Here is a 22,147-nt window from a genome sequence, read left to right as displayed (position 1 = left end):
TGCAAGTTGGAACGGAGTCAGGGATGGCGTATAAGTCTCTAAGGAATTTTGGAAGCAAGGTTTCCAGGACCTTGAGGAGCTAGCTAATGTTGGGAAAAAGGTTATTCATTACCAGTAATAAAACCTTTGTTCTGAGACCCTTCAGATATATATCAGTGGGCCATATGCTTGGGAATGATTGTCAACATGTATAAAGTTTCCCAAGGAATTGTTAAAGTAGACTCACAGGATCCTGGTAGTGGGTAGGGGTCGGTCAGGCTAGGATAGCCCTTTGCCCTTAGCACAGCCTCCAGGTGGAGGCAGTTGAGTGCCTAGAGGAACGTCACTCTGCTTTTTCAAGGGTTTGTCAGTGGGTAAGCAAGTTTTATAATTTTTTTCTTCTGCCTCTGTTTCCCACATCATCCCTAGGCCCCTCCCAACTTGAAAGTAGATAATGGGCCGCTTCTCAGAACCCCAGTGCAGGTCTTTCTGCCCTGGGGTCCTATCCCCTGCTTTAATAAAACTAACTCTTGGGGTGCCTGGGTGGCTCAGTGGGTTAAGCCGCTGCCTTCGGCTCAGGTCATGATCTCAGGGTCCTGGGATCGAGTCCCACATCGGGCTCTCTGCTCAGCAAGAAGCCTGCTTCCCTCTCTCTCTCTCTCTGCCTGCCTCTCCATCTACTTGTGATCTCTCTCTGTCAAATAAATAAATAAAATCTTAAAAAAAAAAAAACTAACTCTTGCACCAAAGATGTCTCAAGAATTCTCTCTTGGCCAGGGGCTCCGAACCCCAACATTTCCTACATCAATGGGGGGTGGGCAGAGAAGTCCCCTAGGAATCTTCTCTAGGAGCTGTCTGCTCTGATCTGCCAATCCTGCCCTCAGTCCTCAATGGTTGCTGAATATTTTACATTGATTGATTTTACAGTGATCGTTTACATTGATTCTCTGCTTCTGTTGTAACCAAGATGCTGGAGAAGCAGATCCAAGGAGCCATATTTATCACTAGCCGGGGGCTTATCTTACATCCAGACAGATGCAGTGGTGGCAAGACCAGTGGCCCAGAGCAGTCTACAACCTCCCCCAGCCACCCACGTGGGAGTACAGAAGCAGCAGGCTCACCACTGAATCCTAGCGTGTTTACCGTTTTCCCCAAAATGATGGAGCCATGGCTGTGTGTCTGCTCTGAGTGAGGTTTTTTTTTTTTTTTAAGCAGGAGAAAATCAAATTTAATAATGTACATATGGGCAATGCACACAGACTTGGAAATTCTAATGACAGTCAGGCAACCGTGATGGCTTCATGAGCTAAGGAGAGGGGTAGGAGCCTGAGGATGCAAAGGGGAGAAAGACCAGGAGCAGGAAGGTGAGTGGAGATGTTTGGAAAGCAAAGGTTGTCCTGTTATGCAGAGAAGTTTCTTAGGCAAAGAGGAATCTCTGTTAATAGCTCTCTTCCTGGTACAGCAGGGCCGTTGAGGGGGAGGTAAAGAGCTTTTTCTGAATCTGCTCGGTTTGGATTGCTTTTAACTCAAAATAATGTTCCTGCCAAAGCGGCTCATCTTGGGGCACCATGCCCTCGGCCCCTGCAGTTCTGGCTTCTGAAACCTCCCTGAAGTTTCATTTTCACGCACTAAAAAAATGAAGCCGGTAAATTGTTCTGTATCATGGAACCAGACTTAGTCCTGATGACAGGTCAGTTCAGTTAGAAACTCATTTCAGGAGGTGGTGAAGCACATGTGTTTTCCAAGTTGGGCTCGTGATGCAAGAAATCAGGTATTAGGGGCACCTGGGTGGCTCAGTCGGTCCGGTGTCCAACTCTTGATCTCGGCTCAGGTCGCAATCTCAGTGTCGTGAGATGGAGCCCCGCGCGGCTGTGGAGCTGTTTGAGATCCTCTCTCTCCCTCTGCCCCACCCCCCACCCCCACCTTTCCCGTTGCACAAAACAAAACAGAAAAAGATATCAGAAACGAAACAAGAGGCATTTCTACGGAAACGAAAGAAAAGCAACCATTAATGATTAGGTCAAAATAGAAATCAGTTTTGGGGTTCTGAGGCTAGCCAGTGATGATTTCTAGATGTCAAGCTCAAAGCATCTTCAGAGAGAGTGAGAGCAGGCAGTGGTCTTCCGGGCAGATTTTCCCTGCACGGGGTCCAGATGTCTTCGGTGATCTCTGAATGGTCCACAGTGACAGGCGTGGGGATGGTCTACACGTGGGCTGTTGTGGCGATCTCTCCGAAGTTTACATTATATTTTATATTTCATTTGCAGGGCGTTAGGAGAAAAGGCAGTTTGCGTTTTCAAAGGAACTCACCTCTTCTGCCCCGTTTGTCCCATTTCCCAGGGATCTCTCAGCGGCAGTGGTGTCCCGGGGCAAGGGGTGTCTGGCAAGTTAAAACCGCCTGCCAACTACTCCAACAGTTCTGCCCTCTGAGGTCCTCCTAGCTACACTTAGAGTCAAGTTGACATGAGGCCGATTAACAGGAGAAAATCAAATTTATTGGCTTCAGTACAGGGAATCCAGACACAGAAAATTCCTGAGTGAGGCCCTTTACAAGGGGACTTGTCAGGGGGCGCTCCAGACGTAAAGAACGGCCGCTTCGTGGTGTGCGGAGCAAGGGCAGGCGGTTCAAGTCCCAGCTCTGCTGCTTAATGGCCGTATTGTAAATGACAATTTCTCTGTGCCTCGGGGTTCCTCATGAGAAAAATGGGAGTAAAAATAATAATTTCTACTTCAGACGATTGGGGTGATGGTTAAATTAGATGTAATATGTAAAGTCCCAGGAGTCGATAAAATTAATGTAAAATCTATAAAGCAGTGACTGCCTGCTACCTTGTTATATTGGTAAGTGGTAGCTATTATTTTTATATACTGGGTGTGCTAGACATTTCTCAAATCTTATTGAATATACTTCCCCATGGTCTCCTGCCCCCACCTCTCTCTCTGTCTCTGTCACACACACACACACACACACACACACACACACACACACACACACACACACACACACACACACACACACACACACAGCTTTAGATGTTGAAGATTACTTCCTCCGCCAGCAGGGGGCGCTGGTCTCACACAAGAAGCTCAAGCAGCCCCCTGTTGGGGCTGACAGCTGACGACTCACCCCGGTCTCCAGGACACCCTCCCCTCTCTTCACTTCCACTCACAAAAATACACGATAAGCCCCAGTTCCTGGAAGAATGATCTTTGCAAATTAAGTTATCATGAGTTATGTGAACCCCCAACCTGCAAGCGCCGACACTAGACTTAGCCTGGCTGGCTTCCTCCTGCCCTTTGCCTCCCACTTAAAACACCAAGTCACCATGAATTTTCGTAATGATACTTTATTCCTCTGTTTTAGTCATTTTTCTTCTCTTGCTCTCTGAGGCAGAGAGTTGTCGTAAGGGAGATGGCACCATGTTGCAGAAAAATCTCAGGCCTTGAAATTAGGCAGAGTGGATTTGAATACTGGCTTCACTGCTCCCCCAGACAACCCCGGGCAAATGTCCACACCTCAGGATTCTCCACTGCGGAATAGAGGTAGTAACAGATGTGCCTCATAGGAACGTGAGGAGCAGATGAGATCGTTAATTAGCACAAAGTCTCCTATGTATCCAGGTTTAATCATTATTTGAGAAATAGAACAGACTGGAGAATGGAATGCCCAGGTATTACATTGTTTTCAGGGGGCAGCATAAAGAGAAGGTCATGTACTTTGAAGTCAGGCTGACTTAGATACCATATGAGCTGTGTGGCCCTAGCAAGTGTCTGTGTACTGCTAAGCCTCAGTCTTCCTCATCTGTAAAATGGGCACTCTAATGCGCCATAGAAATTGATAGCTTTGAATGATCATATATGTAACAGTCCCCGACATAAATCTTGGCACATAGACCCACAATAAATACTAGCTCTACTTCTCTAAACACATAAAGGTAGGTTTGGACACTCATGAGCCACCACACCAGAAATTCTTCCAGTGGGGTTGCAGGATTGTATTTCAACAATAATCTGTGTGAAGGGCTACACTTAGTATATGAGTGTTTAGGAAGATTCAAATATAACACGAGTCAAATTTGTAGAGCCCCTCCACTTACCCATGGCTTGTTTTCCTTTGTTTATTCGGTGCTACAATAAATAACATATTGACCACGTACTGTGCGCTAGATCTGCCCTGGGCGCTGAGGATACAACTAGCGATGAGACAGTCAATGTCTCTGACATCGTGGAACTTAGGACTCTGGTGGAAGTCAGGCAAGAAAAAAGGAATGATGTTGAGCACGTTGGGGGACATTGGAGCAGGCTAAGGGACCAGAGGGGGTGGGCTGGGGCTAGATTCAAGCCCTTAAGGTGGTCAGGGAAGACTCTCCTGAAGAGGCTTTAGAGCAGACCTGAGTAAAGCAAAGTAAGCAGGTGATGATCAGGGGGAAGAGCATTCCAGAAGAGGGAACAGCAAATGCAAAGGCCCAGAGTTGGGGAATCAGGCAGTAAGTCTGCAGCTGAGTGAGTGGGGGGAGACGGGACATAGATGAAGTCAAAGTAGTCAGGGCCCAGATCGTGTGGGGTCCTGTGGTCCCTGTTGGAGACGCCCCCCCCTTTCGACAGGTGGGCCACCTTTCAGCTCAGGTGGACGCGAGTGGGCATGACCGAGCACCAATGGTGCAGGGGAGGCAGGATCCCTACGGAAGTAAAGTCTGTGAGTAGGTGACAAGAGACGTCATCTCAGGAACACCTGCAGGGTGGCCCTTAGAGGGGTCAGAGAAGGTGACCTTCCATCACAGGAGAGAAGGCGGAGCTCTCTGGTACTGAGGAGGGACAGGCTTGTGGATTTGGCAACGAGATGAGAGAAATTTCTCCTTATTTTCCGATTGTTTCTTTTTCTTTTTTTCCTTCGTTCTTTCTTTTCGTTGTTGTTGTTTTTTGTTTTGTTAGAGAGATAAGAAAGTCATCAGTGACGAGTGAGGAGCTGAAGGCAGGAGAGAGAAGACACAAGAGGGCCTCAGGGGGAGTGGGACTGGGGGCACCAGGGAGATGCAGCGCCGAACGGCTACCGCACAGTGTGGAGGACGCACTTGGGCCACAAAAGGGTCTGTATTTCCTTCTGAGCCCATCCATTGCTGGGCACAGGTGAGAAACGGACGATGAGCTGAGTTTAAGCAGAGTTGGGACTTTCCGGGTGAGTCAACGGAGAGAGAAGGAAGCATAGGAGGTGAGCGTGGACATAAGGGAGTCATTGTAGGGGAGACCGGGGCTCTAAGCTGGAGAAGGAGGGAAATGAGGCCACAGAGGGGACGCCAGACTATCTGAACATGGAAGGTCTGTGGGTTAGGGAACCGGGAGGAGTATTTTGAGAACCCTCCAGTTTCAGATGTGGTTTCAGAAGAACTCAAAATATTCTAGGTAATTTCCTCACATAACAAATACTTACTGAAGGCCTACCATAGTTTTTAAAACTACCTACAACTTATTGAACACTTGTTCAATAGTTGAACATCGTGCCAAGTGTTGTTCATTTATCGCATCTCATTTAATTCTCAGGACAATCCAGTAAGGTCAGTACTCTTACTATCCCCATTGTACAGATGAGGAGACGGAGGCTCACCGAGATCTAGTAAGTTACACAAGAACGCCCAGCTGGTAAGTAACAGAGAGCTCTGTATGATACAAGGCTCTACCATGTGCCAGATACTGTGTTGGGTTTATGTAATCATGACATTCAACGTCAGGTACTTCTCCTACTTGATCTCATCTTGAAGACAGAGCGCCTGGCCTCAACTGCCTAAGGGTAGCAGCTGGGAGTGGAGGTGGAGGAATCTGGAATTCTTCCCTTGTGTACAGCCTGGTGTCAGTGAAGGAGTCTGCTTTCCTTAGCCAAGGACAAGACATGCTGCTTGAGCTCAGCCAACCTGACTCTTGTCCCAGGGACTTTGGTTCTGATCAAAGAAAGCTCTGTTGGAGAAAGGGGAGAAGAGGATGGAGCTAATTCATTCTGACTACCTCAACACTCACAGCATCTCCAGTCTCTGTCCTTCCCTAACCTGGCTCTCCAGCTTCCTGTCACTTCCGTGAGTTAGCCACCAGCCTGCTGACAAGCTCCTTTTCTGCTGAAGTTCGCTAGAATTAGTCCCGAAACTTGCAATGAAAGACCTGCAGTGGCCTCTCGGGGAAAAAAGACAAGGTAGTATAAAGCTAGAGTGAGTGACTCGTTCCTGAGACTAATGTGCACTGAGCAGGCCCAGGACTAGGGCAAGGCAAGTGAGGCACCAAGATGCCAACTTAAGGAGATGTCCCCTTCAGGCTGTATAAGTGCAGGGCTTGCTCTAATAGATGACCCTCTCTTTCCGTCCCCCAAAAGTGAATGCCCTAAGGACCAAAGATTAATTCTCTTTTACATAAGAGTAGGAAATGACCTGGAAGTATTTCAGGTCAGCAGGTAGCTTTCTGCTCCATGTGATCATTCGGGGACCCTGGCACCCTCTGTGTTGCGGCATTGTCATCCCCCTGCACGTTATCATCAGGACAAGGTCAAGGCTGGGTCCAGCCATTGAGAAAGACGAAGAGCGGGGGGAGGAGGCAGGCCCATTGACTAAAGGCCTTGCCTGAAGTTTCACTTCCACTGTCAAGAACTCAGGTATCTGGCTGTTCTTTTTTTTTTTTTTTTTTTTTTAAGATTTTACTTATTCATTTGAGAGAGAGAGCACAAGCAGGGGGAGTGGCAGAGGGAGAAGACTCCCTGCTCAGCCTCAATTCCTAGGATCTGGAGATCATGACCTGAGCCCCAGGCATATACTTAACCCTCTGAGCCACCCAGGGTCCCCTACCTGGCCTTTCTTAACTGCGAGTGGGAGTAGGCAGTACAGCTTAGCTGGGCAGCCATGTTACTATGGAAGCCAGGGAGAGGGAGTCTGGCAGACAGCTGGTCGGCCACAACAGTCCCTGACCACATGGAGACCATGTCTCAGTAATAATCAAGGCTGCTGGGTATAAGCACCATAGGGGCTCAGGGAGGGGGAGCTGTTGATAGGCTGGAAAAAATGGGGAAGGCAGGAAGGAGTAGAATATTCCTCAGGAGATTAGTTATAGGAGTTAGCTTTCCCTAGAGTCCGGGAAAGGTAAGGTGAACATTGCTTGCCACCTTGCGATGGGGCGGGAAGAAGAGCGGTAGACAGAGGATGGGATTTGGAGTAAGCAAAAGCTGGATCTGACTTCTAGCTCTTGCACTGACCTCGGGTACATCCTTAACCATGCCACACCTTCGACTCCTCCTTTGTAAAAGGATTGAGATGACAGCGTCATCAACAACAACAGTAACAGACAATAACAGTATGGTCACTAACAAAGTCGCCATGAGGAGCCCACGAAACAATGGTCTATACAAGGCTCTGATATCCAGCAAACGGGTAGACCAGGGGTGGGCAAATTATGGCTCCGGCCACCAGCTAGAACTCAGTCATACTCATCTGTTTATCTGTTGCCTCTGCAAAGTGGAGTAGTTGTCAGAGAGACCATATGGCTGAGTATTTACTAGATGGACTTTTGGGGAAAGTTTGCTGAGGACCTCAGCATTGGTGATGGAGCAGGGTTGCCTTGATGTTAGCTATTACTGACCTTCAACTTCTGTGAGCACCAGTTTGTTCACCAGCAAAATAAGACTAACAAAAGTCATCTCTGATGTTTCAGGGATCGAATAAACCAACACGAGTAGGACTGCTTTGTAGATTGCAAGGTGCCCTATGAATGGTGGTCGTTATTTAATCCTTTCTGGGTAGTATTCATCTCACGCAGCCTCTGCCGAGCATCTGTAAAATGGACAACAAAATCCATACTTCTCGGGATTGTTGTAAGGATCTGTGAGACAAAATGCTGAAACCATAAACTTCAGACTCAAACCAGCACACTGGGGCGTTTTTGCTCTGCGGGCCACTAGCTGTGCGATCTCTGGCCCACTGGGAGCCTCAGTTTTCTTATCCCAAACAAAGGGATCGGCATAATACCTACATTGGAGCTGCTGTAAGTATATAGGGAGATAGCATGAGTGAGGCCTTGGCTCCGGCCTTGCTCTGATCCCGGTGACAAATGCCACCTCCCACGGGATTCCACTGACAGTACAGCTGAGCCTCAGCCCTCTGCCTCTACTCAGCGCCCACGGTCAGCCCCGGGTGCCGGTATAATTAGCTCCATCTCGGTGGTGAGCAGCCACTGCTGCTCACAGCCTCTGACACGACTGTCACCTCCCACTCAGTTATCCCCACTGTTGAGTGTGCATTACATGCCCGCTGGGCATGGGGCTGAGTGCCACCGGAGGACAGCTCAGCCCTCAAAATCTCTGAGTTGTCACAAGGAACCCAAGCCTTTTCCTTCACTCCCGGGCTGTGCCAAAAGAAAAGTTTGAGGGAGAAAAGGCCGCCTCTTGGATCCGCTGCAAAATCCCGCTCCTTCTGACCCCACAGCACTCGGAGTGGGTGGCGAGGTTGGGTGGGAAGGAAGCTTGTTTCTTTAAGAGGCCTCCGCCAGTGGGGCGGGGACATGCCGGCGCTTCCCCACCGGCCTGCAGTTGGGCCCGCCTTCCTTTGAGTGACAGGCAATCAACCCAATTGAAGAAAGAGGATTCAGCGTGACGGCGAAGCGGAGCAATAGGAACCCGGGTCGGCTTGCGGGGGCGGGGTCCCGGGAAGGCGGGGCGGGCGGAGGCTGGAGGAGCCGCGGAGGCGAGACCCGGGCGCGGGAGCTGGGCCTAGGTCGGCGCCCTGGTGAGTGAAGGGGGCGCCGGGCGCCGAGGCGTGGCGGGCCGCGGAGAGGGCCCTGGCCGGAGGGATGCGGGGAGGAGGGGAGGAGGGGCCGGGCCGGGAAGGGGGCCGGAGGCTGCGGCCTGCATTTGCCCCAGGGGTTGAGGGGCTAGAAGGCGGGCCCCGGCTGCACCGCGCGGGTTCGTCAGGGTGTCGCGGCCCTGCTGGGCGCCGGTTCCCCACCAGGAGTGGCGTCGGGTGGGGAAGAGGGCGGGCCGGGCCTGGAGGAGCCAAGGGAGAAGGGTGGGAGGATGGAGCCTGCGGGCGCGACGAGCAGATGGGGGAGGGACGGGGTGGGAGAGCGCTCGCTGGGAGCCCGGAGAGTGTTTGCGGCTGGGTGGCCCTCGGCCGCGGCCGGGGAGTCTCTCTTGACATCGCCGCCGCCGACGCACACGCTGCCCATCACCCCGCCCGGTGGAGCCGGCCGCTCTGTGGCCCCCAGTCCGTCTACTTCTCATCTCCGCAGCTCCCCTTCCGTTCAGGCGTCTGTCGCCTCCTACCTGGGCGGTTGCATTGTCCTACCTGATGTGCCCCCACGCTCTCCCGCCGCTCTGCTGTGGGCCTCGCACCGTGGCCAGTGGGGTTTTCAAAATGCACATCAGATCCCGACACTCCGCTGCTTAAAACTGGCCAGCCGCCAGGGTCAGCCCGAGATCCTCGCCCAAGCCCTGGAGATCTGGAACCTCCAGCCTCTCCCTCCTGCTCAGTACTCTTCACACTGTCCTTTCCCTGTTCCTTACGCATCCCAAGCCCTAGCTTTCCTCCGGGTCTTTACACTTAGCCTTCTTCTGAGTCGCTCCCTCTTCCCCGCCCATTTTAGTCCAGTAAACTCATCTTCCCGCTTCAGATCTGCACTCAGGTGTCACCCTGACTCCTCCTCCAGGTGAATTCCCCACTTTTGCCACTCTGGGTACTTCTTCACCACACTTGAACAACTGCAGTTTTACTTTTATTTGTGAAAGTATTAGAATGTCTGTCCATCCCACCAGATAATAAGGCCTAGAAGATAGTGTCTGGTTTTGCTCCTTTTATCTCGAGCCTCTTGCACAGGACCAGGCACGGTAAACATTTATTAAAGAAGGGGATGGAGGTCTTGGCTTTGACAGGAGGAAGGGGGTGTGAATCGTGGTCCCTGATAGCCTGCCAGTGGGGGAAGGAAACCAACGAGGGAATACTTTCTGTGTGCCAAGTTCTATGCAGAACAATGCCTTGTGTCCAATAGAAGTAGAATGCCCTATGGGTAGTTTAAATTTTTTAGTAGCCGCATTAAAAACTTAAAAGGAAGCAGGTGAAATCAATTTTTGGAACACATTTTACTTAACCTATTATATTCCAAAATAATATTATTTTGACATGTGATCGGTATAAAGACCCTATTAATGGGATAGTTCCCATTTTTGTGGGTGCCCTAAGTCCTTGAAGTCTGGCGTATGTTTTCTACCTATAGCCGGTCTGATTTAGTTTGTGGTAACCACATGCCCCGTGCTCAGTGGCTACACAGGACACAGGTCTGGGGCTGCCCTCTTGGGCTGTGCAGTTCTAGAAGCTTTGTATACTTGTGGCATTTAATCCCCTTTAGAGTCTTTTGGGGGTAGTTCTTGTTGCCTGCATTTTACTAATAAAAATAAGGAAGCTCTTAAAAGTTATATTGCCTGCTGGTGATCTCGCTAGCGTTTGTGAGTGGAGGAGGGAATATTAGGACTAGGACCCCATGTGTTCATCTGGAGTCTGGTTTCTCTATACCCTATGCTGCCTCTAGGAGGCTCCAAGGAAGTCTGGGAGTGCAGGAAGTGGAGACTAAACTTGAGAACAGTGGCACTTGTGGCTATACTGCGCATTCTGTCTGGTTTCGTGTGGAGTAATATGTCTGGACACATCAGTACCACCTGTCTAGGTGGCTCAGGAACAAGCATATTTAATGCATCTGGAGGAAAACCCTGCAAGGCAAGTCCTTCTTTGACCCAGTTGCTATACCTCCCAGCACAGTCTACACGGTGGTCCTGGGAGCTGGGGAGAGAAATACGCGGCCTGCAGCGTCCTGGTGGTGCTGGGAGCAACACGTTCGAGTTAACACTCTGGCTGCTCAGTTCCACGATTGCTCACCGAGTGAGGTTCCCCTTACTGCAAGCGAGGCCAGCACTGTTCTACTTAGGGTGACTGGGGAGTGTAAGTCACAGCCCTCATTTTCAGGATGCTTACCATGGAAGGACAAGACCAGATCATAGGGTGATTAGGTGACGCCCAAGACAACCACATGGTGTGACGAAGACCCAGAATCAGTGGTCAGTAGAGCCTGCAGAGTTGTTGTCGAGGCCAAGCTGTGAAATGTGTTTGGAAGCATTGAATTTGAGCTCCTTTAGGTGGGGTGGAAGCTTTGCAGTTTGCCTCAGTGCCTGCATAGATGCTCCTTGGCTTATTTACTTCTCTGCCTGGTTGCTTAAGGCATTTGACTTTGTCACCCCACTAGGCATGGTGGTTTAATGTGAGTCACCAGGAAAGATTGGTTGAGCGCCTGTTATGTGGCAGGCTTTGTAGTGGCCATGGCTCTGAAACTGATTAAAAAGTCTCCAAGGTGCTGCTTCTGGAAGAAAATAATAATAATGATAATAATAATAATAATTATTATTATTATAGAAGAACACCATCACCAGCGGTGCTTTGCCTCCTTGATTGCCTTCACATATGTTCTCATTTTGTCATCAGTTTCCTGCAGCCGGGAGGGTAGGGTTTTTATATGCTAGGAAATGTGGTTACAGTGTTTTTGCAACTTCTTCAAGTTCACACAGCTGGAATTCTGCTTACTCTGTGTCAGAAATCACGCTTATATGATTAACATAGATTATCTCACTTAATATTCATAACCACTTGAGAGAGGAGGGTTGATTCGAATCCCCATTTTACAGAAACAGAAGTTGTTAGAGCTGAGATCCAAATCCAGGTCTGGCCCACTCCAGAACACAAGCTCCTAACCATTAAGTGACACTGGCTCACCAGAAGGTCAAGGTGGGAAGAGACCTCAAAAACATCTAGTCTAACCCCCTCATTAGATCAGGACAAGAGGGCCGGAGTGGATTGTGGTCATGGTGAATCCGGGCAGTCAGGTCTCTTGTGCTATAGAGTAGGAACTAACCCAGACATGGGGGACCAAGACCTTCTTTTGTCCCTAACTGGTGGTGTGGCCTTGCCAGCTTCTCTGGACCTCAGTTCTCTTATTTATAAAGTGAGAGGGCTTGGCCTGATTTTACAGTGAGAACAATGCTGTGTTGTTATGCTTGGTATTGAAAGAGTTGGGCCCACAGCCCGGGACTTCAGCCATGACCCAGGACTCTTCTGGGCTCACCACACCCCCTCCCTACGCAAGCTCTGCCACCCCGTTGTAACCACTGTGGTCTGTTGAAGGGGAACAGTTCCTTAAAGTTCATCAGTATTTTCTGTCTCATTGTCTGTTTCACTTCCAAAAACCAAGGCAAGTAGTCTGTAAACCCTGAGCCCTTCTAAATCTGCCGGCTACTATAGTTAGGGATTTGTAAAGTTCTAGGCAATGGACAGTCCTCTGTAGTGTTTTTATTCTTGTTGAAAGGCAGTAGGTCTCAGGACATCCTGAGGGTATTTTTATTTATTTTTATTTTATTTAATTAATTTATTTAATTTATTTATTTATTTTTAGAGAGGTAGTTGGGGAGGGGCAGAAGGAGAAGGAGAGGGAATCTTTTTTTTTTTTTTAAAGATTTTATTTATTTACTTGACATAAAGAGAGAGATCACAAGTAGGCAGAGGCAGGCAGAGAGAGAGGGGGAAGCAGGCTCCCTACCCATGCGGGGCTCTATCCCAGGACCCTGAGATCATGACCTGAGCCGAAGGCAGAGGGTTAACCACTGAGCCACCCAGGCGCCCCAGAAGGAGAGGGAATCTTAAGCAGAGTCAACGCCCAGTGCAGAGCCCAATGCAGGGCTCGATCTCACAACCCTGAGATCATGGCTGGTGCACCTCATGGAGGGTATTTTTAGTGTGGAATTCTACAGGTGCTGCGGTGTGCCAGGCATTGTGCTGCAGATGTTGGGGAGGCAGGGGGAAGAGACACAGGCTGGATGTGTCCCTGCTCTCAGATGGCTAATAGTCCTCTTGGCTGTGGCTCTCAGCCTTGACCACCATTAGGATCACTTGGGTGGTGAGGGGGTTCAGAGTGCGGGGTGGGCATTGATAGTGCACAACCAGAGGTGAGGACCGCTGGTCTAGAGTCTGCTTCTCACACTTGAACATGCATGTGACACCCCCCCCCCAGGGGGGTCTTGTTTGAAGGCAGATTCCCACTGAGTGGGTGATCCTCCATGACTGCAGGCTCCCAGGCACTGCCCATGCTACTGGTGTGCAGCTCACACTTGGTTAGCAAAGAGGCCGCACAGAGAATTTGAAGTCAGGGGGCTGTGAAGGTTTGTGTAAGAAGACTGGGAGCACAGAGGAGGGCGCAGTTAATTGTGCCTGAGGGAAGAAGACGAGGAAAGCCACACCAATGAGGGAATGTGTGAGCTGGGCCTTGAAGGATGAGTAGGAGTTTGCTGGTTGGCTAAGGTGGAAGGCCAGCAGCATGTATGAAAGTGCAGACTCAGGGGTGCCTGGGTAGCTCAGTGGGTTAAAGCCTCTGCCTTCCGCTCAGGTCATGATCCCAGGGTCCTGGGATCTGGCCCCGCATCGGGCTCTCTGTTCAGCAGGGAACCTGCTTCCTCCTCTCTCTCTGCCTGCCTCTCTGCCTACTTGTGATCTTTGTCTGTCAAATAAATAAATAAAATCTTTAAAAAAAAAAAAAGCGCAGAATCAGAAGAACGTGATGTTTGAGGGAGCAAGATGGTCTGGGGCGACGTGCTAGCATCTACGTGGCAAAGTCTGGACAGCACTTCCACCCTGAAGAGCCACTGAGTGGAACTGGGGTCAGCCTAGCACTCTGCTAGGGAGTTTGAGCTCTGCTCTGTATGCTTGGGAACTCTGCAGAGGGCTTCTGTGCAGGTTAAGGGGAGACCCAGGTGATCCTTAGGGCAGGTGCTCAGGGGAAGAAGCCCAAACAGTTACCCAGTTCCCATTCCCGTCCCCTTCCTCACTGTGCTTTGGCTCCAACTTAGTGGCTTTGGGGTGAGGCTGGTGTTCCGGCAAATTTCTACAAAAAGAAATGTCAGCCGCTGTTGTCACGATGGTCCCTCTCAGCCTTTTGAGCAGTGCGTGGCAAAAGTTGAATCTCTGCCAACCCAGTTCCCCTCCTCTGTACCTGAGAGCTCATCCCCATTTAGCGGCTGAACTCAGGGAAGTGGAGTCACTCCTCCGATGAGAAGATTTCAGAGGGAGAAGCCTCTAGTGAGATTGCGGTTTCAATTAGAAAGAGGGTGTGACCTCTAGTTCCCTTCCTGGTGTGGTGGACTCTGTTGCAGGAAACATAAACCAGACTCACCCACACCATCCCCCCCCCCACTGAATCAAAAGCAAAAGATGAGAACAAAAAAGCACACGTCAATCCTTATCCTTCAAAGAGTGGGGAGGAGGGCAGGGAGGACGGAGAGCTGGAAGCGGGAATCTTCATTCTGAATTCCTTGCTATTGGGAAGGGATCCTCTTTCAGTTGCTTTCTGCACATGGGCTGTGTCACCCGCCGGCAGAGTCCAGCCCTCTGGAGCAGTCACTGCATGGGTGACAGTAGATAAAGCTCCACGGGGCCTTTTGTAACCGTGTTGATTTTACAAGTACACCTGCCAGAGGCCACTTAGGGACTGCTCCCCTGGAGATGCCGATGGTACTATTTCTCTCTGTTTCCCGGGCTTTGCCTTTGAAGACGTGCGCTTTCATTCTCCTGCCTCACAGAATTACCTTCCTCACATCGAGTGTGTGCCTCTCCTGTTTGTGGCGTGTTGAGTTTTGCCAGCCGGCTTGATGTCTGCAGCACTTGCCTTAAAGGAGGTGGGAGGTGAGGGGCGGCAAGCGGATTCATCTGGAAGAGGGCTATCACTTCTTTGCCCCCCCTCCGGGCCTGGATGGAAACCACAGCTCCCTTATCCCGGCTGTTCGCTGTTGAACTCGAGCACCGCTGAGCGGCCGAGCAAGAGGCTATTTATAACCCTGAGAGTTTTGCAATGTTACTGAATTGCCTCGACCTAATTTCCACTTCCTTTCTTTAAAATGAAAATGAAGAGTTAGCAAGCAAGTACTGAAGGAGTTCCCCACAAGGAGACCCTCCATCCGGGAATGGGCTCGGGAGAACACGACCGCTCCTACTCTCCTGCCTCCTAACGCCTCCACAGAGAAGCAGTGGGATACTCGCCCCTTTCTTTGCAGTAGAGTCAGGGGCGCTAAACCTGGTCTTGCAGTGAGACACGTCCAGTGAGACGTCAGAGACGACAGCCAGACTCTCAACAGTGGAAATACTGTGTCGTTAGAAAGTGGCGGGACGTGGAGGGAACACCAAACAACCAGAACAATTCACGCCAGTCCCTTTCCCCTTCGAGGCGGCGCTGGTTCACAGGAGTGGAGGAAGTCAGAGGTGAAGGATTTGCGCAGACACTGGTGCTCGCTGAGCCAGAGCTGTGCGCCCAGTGCTGTGCTAGGTGAGTGGGTGACAGGGTGTACCTTCCTTGGGGGAGGAGCTAGTGAGGAAGAGAGATGCACAAATACTTCACTATCATAACAGTGTGTACAATAATAATAATACCTGTCACGGAGGAGGACAGGAGCCCTCACAGAGGTCAGAACAGAGTGCTGTGAGAACACAGTGGCCCCATCCTATTTCACTTTGCTAGGGAAAGGGGACCACTCAGAAGGGCAGAGGGGCAGTGACATCTGAACTGGACTTGATGTTTAAATAGGAGCTCTTTTGACAGTCCAGGGAAGGAAGAGAACATGTGGATGGACAGAAGAAATGGAAGAACGTGGCCTGCCTCACGGAAACAGCAAGGAGTCTGGGAAGACCTGGCTAGACGGAGAACCGAGTAGCCCATGAGGAAGTGGGGCTGTCCTCTAGACAGTGGGGAGCCACTCCCTGCTGGGCCAGTGAGCTCTCGTCATGCAAGTTTCTTCCCTTCAGGGTGCTTTAGCTTCAGGTATGGCAAACCAGAGTCCTCCAGACACCTGCTGCGGGCCACGGACGGCTCCACCCGCTGCTCACATGGCTTTCAAACAACACCAGACTACCTGGAATCTAGTTATTATTATTAGCTGTGTGACACTGAGCATGGTCCTTAATTTCTCCGTGCTTTGCGTTGTGTCATCTGTTAAATGGGCGCAAAAATGTACCACGCACGGTTGCCGTGTGGATTAAATGAATCAATATATGTAAAGTCCTTGAAAAGGACCCCAGTACTATGTAATACAGCATCAAAGAAGTATTATGTAGAGGGAGAAGAACTAACTTTGAAGTCACACGACTCAGCCTTGAGATCTGTTCTGATCTGCTTTCTTTCTTTTTTTTTGGAGGGAGGGGAGACATGGGAAGGAGCCCTATGGCAGACAAGCTCAACCCATCTGAACTTCAGTTGTCTCATCTGTACAGTGGCGATAATTTTCAGGGTTCCTTGAGCATTGGCTGTAATAATGCCATAGAAGTGAGCGATCGGGGTGCCTGGGTGGCTCAGTGGGTTAAAGCCTCTGCCTTCGGCTCAGGTCATGATCCCGGGGTCCTGGGATCGAGCCCCACATCGGGCTCTCTGCTCAGCAGGGAGCCTGCTTCCTCCTCTCTGTCTGCCTCTCTGCCTACTTGTGATCTCTGCCTGTCAAATAAATAAATAAATAAATAAATAAATAAAAGAAGTGAGCAATCAGGGCTGCCTGGGTGCCCTGTGGTAAAGCGACTGACTTTTGATTTCAGCTCAGGTCATGATCTCAGGGGTGTGAGCCCCCCACTGGGCTCTGCACTCAGAGGGAAGTCTGCTTGTCCCGCTCTCTCTGTTCTGCCCCCTGTGCTACCCCACCCAGTAAAATACATACATACATAAATGAAATCTTAAAAAAAAAAAAAAGAGTGATCAACTGTAAAGAGGCTGTCTACCCATTACTATTACATACAACATGATTACTATGAAGTCAGTTATATAACTGTTTTTTTTTTAAAGATTTTATTTATTTATTTGACAGAGATCACAGGTAGGCAGAGAGGCAGGCAGAGAGAGAGGAGGAAGCAGGTTCCCTGCCAAGCAGAGAGCCTGATGCGGGACTCGATCCCAGGACCCTGGGATCATGACCTGAGCTAAAGGCAGAGGCTTTAACTCACTGAGCCACCCAGGCGCCCTAACGGAACGGTTTTTAAACACACCAGACTGAGCCGGTGTCAAGGAAGGTCCTGCTCACTGTCATTACCCTTTGCCTGTTACACTGCTGCTTGCGCAGGCCCCCATATCAGAGTTCCTTCAAACCCTGAGGTCAAACTTAGTCTTAAGCCTTTTCGTTGCGGTGAACAGAAAAGCAGGCTAGTTCCATTTAAAGAAGGGCTTTTTGGGCAGGATCCAGGGGAATTTCAGGCACCTCAAGTGTAGGAGTTGGAGCCATGGGATCTGGGAAGTCATCAGGCTTTTTCATCTGTTTTTGGGACTTTGTGGTTTCTGGTTTCTGGCTTCCACTTATCTACACATCTCTGGATTCTTCCGCAGAACAGCTTCCTCTAAAAGACTCTTGGTTTTTGCTTCTTGGTAGCTTTGGCCTGCTGGTGGCTTTATCTTGCCACAGCACCTGCTTGGAGGCTGATGATGACCTTTCTGCCCCAGGGCCCCTTGGCATCCAGCTTCCTTAGCTTGTGTCTGTACATTTAAAAGAAAGAATTGGATTCATCCGGCTAAGGTTCAGTGTTCGCCTAGGTCCCACCAGCTGGGGCAGGGTTGGGGAGAGTGTCATTCAGTTGAAATGGACAGCCTGCCCTGTGTGAGAAAGGGCAGAATCACTGAGAACGGGGGCTCGGAGTCTCTCTCCAATAGTCTTGGCAGTTGCAAATCTCCATGCTTTAAAATGGATGTGAATTTTTGAAACAGCCACGAATCGCTCAGGGCGAGGTTTAATAAAGAAAGAGACAGTCAGCCTAGGAAATGCCAAGTTGGGTCCGAGTAATGTGGAATGGCCAAGTCATGAACTTTAGCTTCGTTGTCTCCAAAGACAGTATCTAGAAAGGAGCTCTAACAAATAGGGTCTCTTAGTGGCGCCATCAGGAAATAAGGGCGTGGTTTCCTTGGGTGTGGACTTTGAAGTGGGCAATCTTCATTTGGATTTGTAAGTTCTACTTTAGAACCACGGGCTTTTAGACTTAGGGGGCACTGCACGCGTGCTTGAGTTCAACACTCACATCCCACAGTAGAGGCTTGGGTGAAAGGGCCACGTCCACATCACCTGGACACCTAGGGATGGAACTGTGACGGGGTCCTGACTCCGTGGCGTCCAAATCCAATTGCTTCTTCAGCAGGACAGTCATCCCAGCTCCTTCTCTCGCACCTGCACCACCTACTTGTTTCAAAGAGAAGAACTAAATGACAAATGGTCTAAGACGCCATCCTGTGTGCTTCCGTGTATACAAAGTGCAAAAACAGGCCACACTCATGTATGGCGAGAGAAGTCAGAAAGGAGTTGCCTCTTGGAGGGCTGGAAGGTGGGGGATTGCCTGGAAGGAGGTAGGAGGGAATTTTCTAGAGTGATGAGAATGTTCGAAGTCCTGTTTTGGGTGGTGGTTACAGAGAGATGTGTGTATTTCTATTCTATATATACACACGTACATGAGCTCTGTGCGTTTCGTATGTAAATTATATCTCCGTTTTAAAAAATGATCTCACAACTGTACAGTCATACCTCCTAATTATGGCACATTTACCGGTAAGGATAAGGATGCCTGCCCTAGGCATCCAGAGTCACAGTCCCACCCCTGCTTTGCCATGTGGCCTTTCAGCCAGGAGGTGTTCTAATGGGAACGGTTCATCGTGTTTCTAAGCACACGAACATCACACACGGGAAATTCTGCTTGGAGCCACAGACGTGGCAGAAGCTTTGAGGACCACCAGGCCCATTCCCTACAGGCCCTTTAGGCTTGATTTAGTTCCAACGAACAGAAATTCAGGCTAGCTCAGCAGGGAAGGGAAGAGCACCGGCCAAAGTCAGCCCCAAGTTCTCTCCCCTTTCCTACCTATTAGCTGGTGGAACTGGGGCCCTTTAACCATTGTCTGAGCTCCAGCTTTGTCGTCTCAGAACTAACAGTCTGATTCCACCTACTTCCTGGGGCTGTCGGGAGGGCTCAGCGGAGTCAGTGAAAGCGCTTGGTAAACCATCTGTGCATTGTCACGTGCTGGCAATACCAGTACTGTTGACACTTGCCTTCTGGGGCAACCCAACCTGACCAGGAAACAGTCATGGAAGCGTCCCTCTCCTGGAGACTCACAGGTGTGGAGGGAAGGGCCTTTTCCCCCTTTCACTAGACAGATCTATGCTCACAGGGCTTGAGAATGGACATCTGTGTCTGGGCCTAAAAGCTGCAGCACACACCAACACCAGCTTAGCAGTGGCTCTGCCGTGAGTTCAGGAGAGCCAGGCGGTCTCCATTATTGAAGCCTGATGTGCGGGTGAACGGCTGAGCCTGGTGGATGCCGAGAAAGTTCTTTTTCATTAAGAGAGGGGCCTCTCCTGAACCTGTCGGCAAGGAATGTAAAATATACATGGAAATACTCCATCAGTCGAGTGACTTGCCTTCATCAGACCTTGGAGAGAGGATGCTTTGGCTGCTGCTTGGAATACCACTAAGCTAGCGGGGTTGCCTAGGAGACCGGTCACATGGGCCTATCTTCCAGACCCGTTCAAAATGATTTATTTTCCTTTATTTTGGAGACAAATGGGGGAGGGGGTCAGAGGTCTGAGTCTCGTCCTCCTATAGAGGTGCCTTTGTGTGAGCTGTCCTCACCTCCCTACACTTGAGCTCCAGCAGCCCTTGCCCTTGGCATTAGGGACTAAAATAGTATTTCCTGTCCCAGTTCTCTTCCCCATTTTCTGAACTCTGCGTCATCCCACACAGAGGAGGCTCCACATTGTGTCCTTTGAGGGGAAGGAGTGGCAGCGGTAACTAGGCAGGAGGCGAGAGAGCAAGCGGCCGGGCCCTGCCGACACTGGGATCTTCCTCGGATGAGAGCAGAACAGAAGTGGGCAGGCTCCGTCAGCCAGCCACTCAACCAAGAAAAGGCTCTGCCTATTCTTATCTGTCTCAGAGCATATGCTTCTCCCTCCCAATGTCCCAAGACAGGAATTTGCAGTAAATTCATTCTTCTACCACACAGTCCTCCTGACCTTTAGACCGAAGTGTCACGTTGGCAGACCTTGCTACTGCCTGATCTGCAGTTGATGGATGCGTTTGTCCCATTTCTACTCGCTGACTTAATCTAAAAGAGACAAAAAGCCCAAGGAGAGGGTCTGGTGTGATGTCGAAAAATTCCAACCAAGCAGTTCCATATGTTACTTTGGACACTGTCTTCTGATTCTCAAAAATATCTAACGAGTGAAAAATGAAGGCAAACGCTCTGACTCTTTCCTTCTCTCTGATTCTTTGTCTCCAGGCGGCTGTGTCGGTGTGTGCTTCTTGGAGAAGTAGGGCCTGTTGCGAACAATGCCGCCCCCATCGGACATTGTCAAAGTAGCCATTGAGTGGCCAGGTGCTAACGCTCAGCTCCTTGAAATCGACCAGGTGAGCTCCTGAAAGGAGGACAGAAGCAGTAATGCGGGGTGGTGGGTTGGGGGGGAGGTTGTCAGAGAAGTGCATGGCAGGGTTGTCTTCAGGGATGTGGGCTTTTGGCATCAGGAGTAAGAGCCAGCAACAGGAAGGTCAAGGTCTGTCCCACCCCATGGAGGGTCGGTCCTGTGGCTTGGGTGAGAGGTTTCCTCTCCAACAGAAGCTGTCGGAGAGGCAGTCCCCACTCAGGCCCCTCGTCAGAACCTTGGTGGGAATAGCATGGATTGCTGGTGAAGGATCTCTCTCTCTCTCCCTCTCTCTCTCTCTCTCGCTGTCTTTCAGAAACGGCCCCTGGCATCCATCATCAAGGAAGTTTGTGATGGGTGAGTAGAAAGTGCCCTCGTTCTGGACAAGGGTAGGCTAACAACTGCAGGAACACCGCCCCACTGTGAGGAATCTCCAGTTAGCCGGGTCCTGGGGGTGGAACTTTTGTGGATTGTTGTCTTACAAAGGAGGTGTAGCGGAGGAGGATGTCCCTATGACCTCGTAGAAATCCTTCTTTTTCCTGTGAGCCCAGGAAGGCGCTGTCTGAGGCGCTGGTGGGCTGTGAGGCTCGTGATGAGTCATGTGGACCCCCATGGATGGCGCCGGTTGGTACCCAAGCCTGAGCCACTTGTTTTTGGTCAACCTCTCAGACCGTAGCTTTGGGTCTCCCCACTCCTCCAGGCAGGCCGCCCAAAGCCTGAGGCGACTCTGCTGGAAATGATTAATGCATCTGCCGCTTTTAGCTGGGCCTGCGGAAGGCCCGGGTGGCTGTACTGTGGTTTCTCACACAGGTGGTCGCTGCCAAACCCGGAGTATTACACCCTCCGATATGCAGATGGCCCCCAGCTCTACATCACCGAGCAGGTGCGTGCGGAAGCGCAGTCGGCGCGGGAGCCTTGCTGACAGGGGGGCAGCTTCTGTGTCCCAGGGAGGGGCTGCCTCCCGGGCAGATTGGGGCATGCCAGCCCTGCCTCCTCTGGTGGCTGGAAAACTGAGGCTTCTCCCTCCTGAGGGCCCGGGGCACATGGAGGGGTTCTGAGAAATTCTCGGGGAAGACACACGCAGAAGGAGGCCTGACTGAAGAGGTTCAGTTACAACTACTGTAAAATTGAGTCAGCCGGCTTGCTCAGGTCTAATATTGTATCTTAGTTACTCTTTTTCCTCTTTGTTACCCAGACGCGCAGTGACATTAAGAATGGGACCATCTTACAGCTGGCCATCTCCCCGGTAAGTATCTGGTTCTCAGGAGTACATTTATTTAACACACATAGGAGCACCCACCATGGGCCAGACTCCCTTCTAGAAACCAAGACTACAGAGCTTTAAAAGTCAGTCTTTGAGGGGCGCCTGGCTGGCTCGGTCGGTGGAACATCCAACTTTTGATCTCGGGGTTGTGTGTTTGAGCCCTACGTTGGATGTAGAGATGACTTAAAATAAGTCGATCTGTGCTCTCACAACCTTGTTAGGAGTAAACAAACAAAGGCCTCTCTCAAGCATTTTGACAGAAGGTTGCTTAGGGAGCTATGGGGACTCAGAGAAGAGGCTGCCTGGTTCGACCTGAGGATTCCCAGAAAACCTTCCCAGAGGCAGGCACGCTTAGCGCAGATGTTGAAGGATAAGCAAGAATTAGCCAGAGAAATAAGAAAATGAAGGGTATCCCAAGCAGAGAGACGTGCTTTGTT

General features: G+C 50.4%; 1 protein-coding gene across 4 annotated transcripts in view; it reads left to right on the top strand.

Annotated features, from left to right (window-relative positions):
- The first annotated feature begins 8,643 nt into the window (after window positions 1-8,643).
- ELMO2 (engulfment and cell motility 2) overlaps window positions 8,644-22,147 on the top strand; it is a 38,491-nt gene continuing 24,987 nt past the window's right edge. The window contains exons 1-6 of one of the 4 annotated variants that reach the window (XM_047745343.1): window positions 14,691-15,348; window positions 15,622-15,840; window positions 20,308-20,435; window positions 20,763-20,803; window positions 21,257-21,329; window positions 21,642-21,692. In XM_047745343.1, the coding sequence (XP_047601299.1) occupies window positions 20,358-20,435; window positions 20,763-20,803; window positions 21,257-21,329; window positions 21,642-21,692 (243 nt within the window). In that variant the 5' untranslated portion in view covers window positions 14,691-15,348; window positions 15,622-15,840; window positions 20,308-20,357. Of the gene's footprint in view, window positions 8,730-14,690; window positions 15,349-15,617; window positions 15,841-20,307; window positions 20,436-20,762; window positions 20,804-21,256; window positions 21,330-21,641; window positions 21,693-22,147 lie in introns of those variants that run through there. The other 3 variants (XM_047745344.1, XM_047745345.1, XM_047745346.1) reach the window with 3 other exon arrangements.

This window comes from Lutra lutra, chromosome 9 (assembly GCF_902655055.1).
Source record: "Lutra lutra chromosome 9, mLutLut1.2, whole genome shotgun sequence".
Taxonomy (NCBI): Eukaryota; Metazoa; Chordata; class Mammalia; order Carnivora; family Mustelidae; genus Lutra; species Lutra lutra.
The sequence above is the reverse complement of the archived record's forward strand: the minus strand, read 5'-3'. Positions and strand labels throughout refer to the sequence as shown.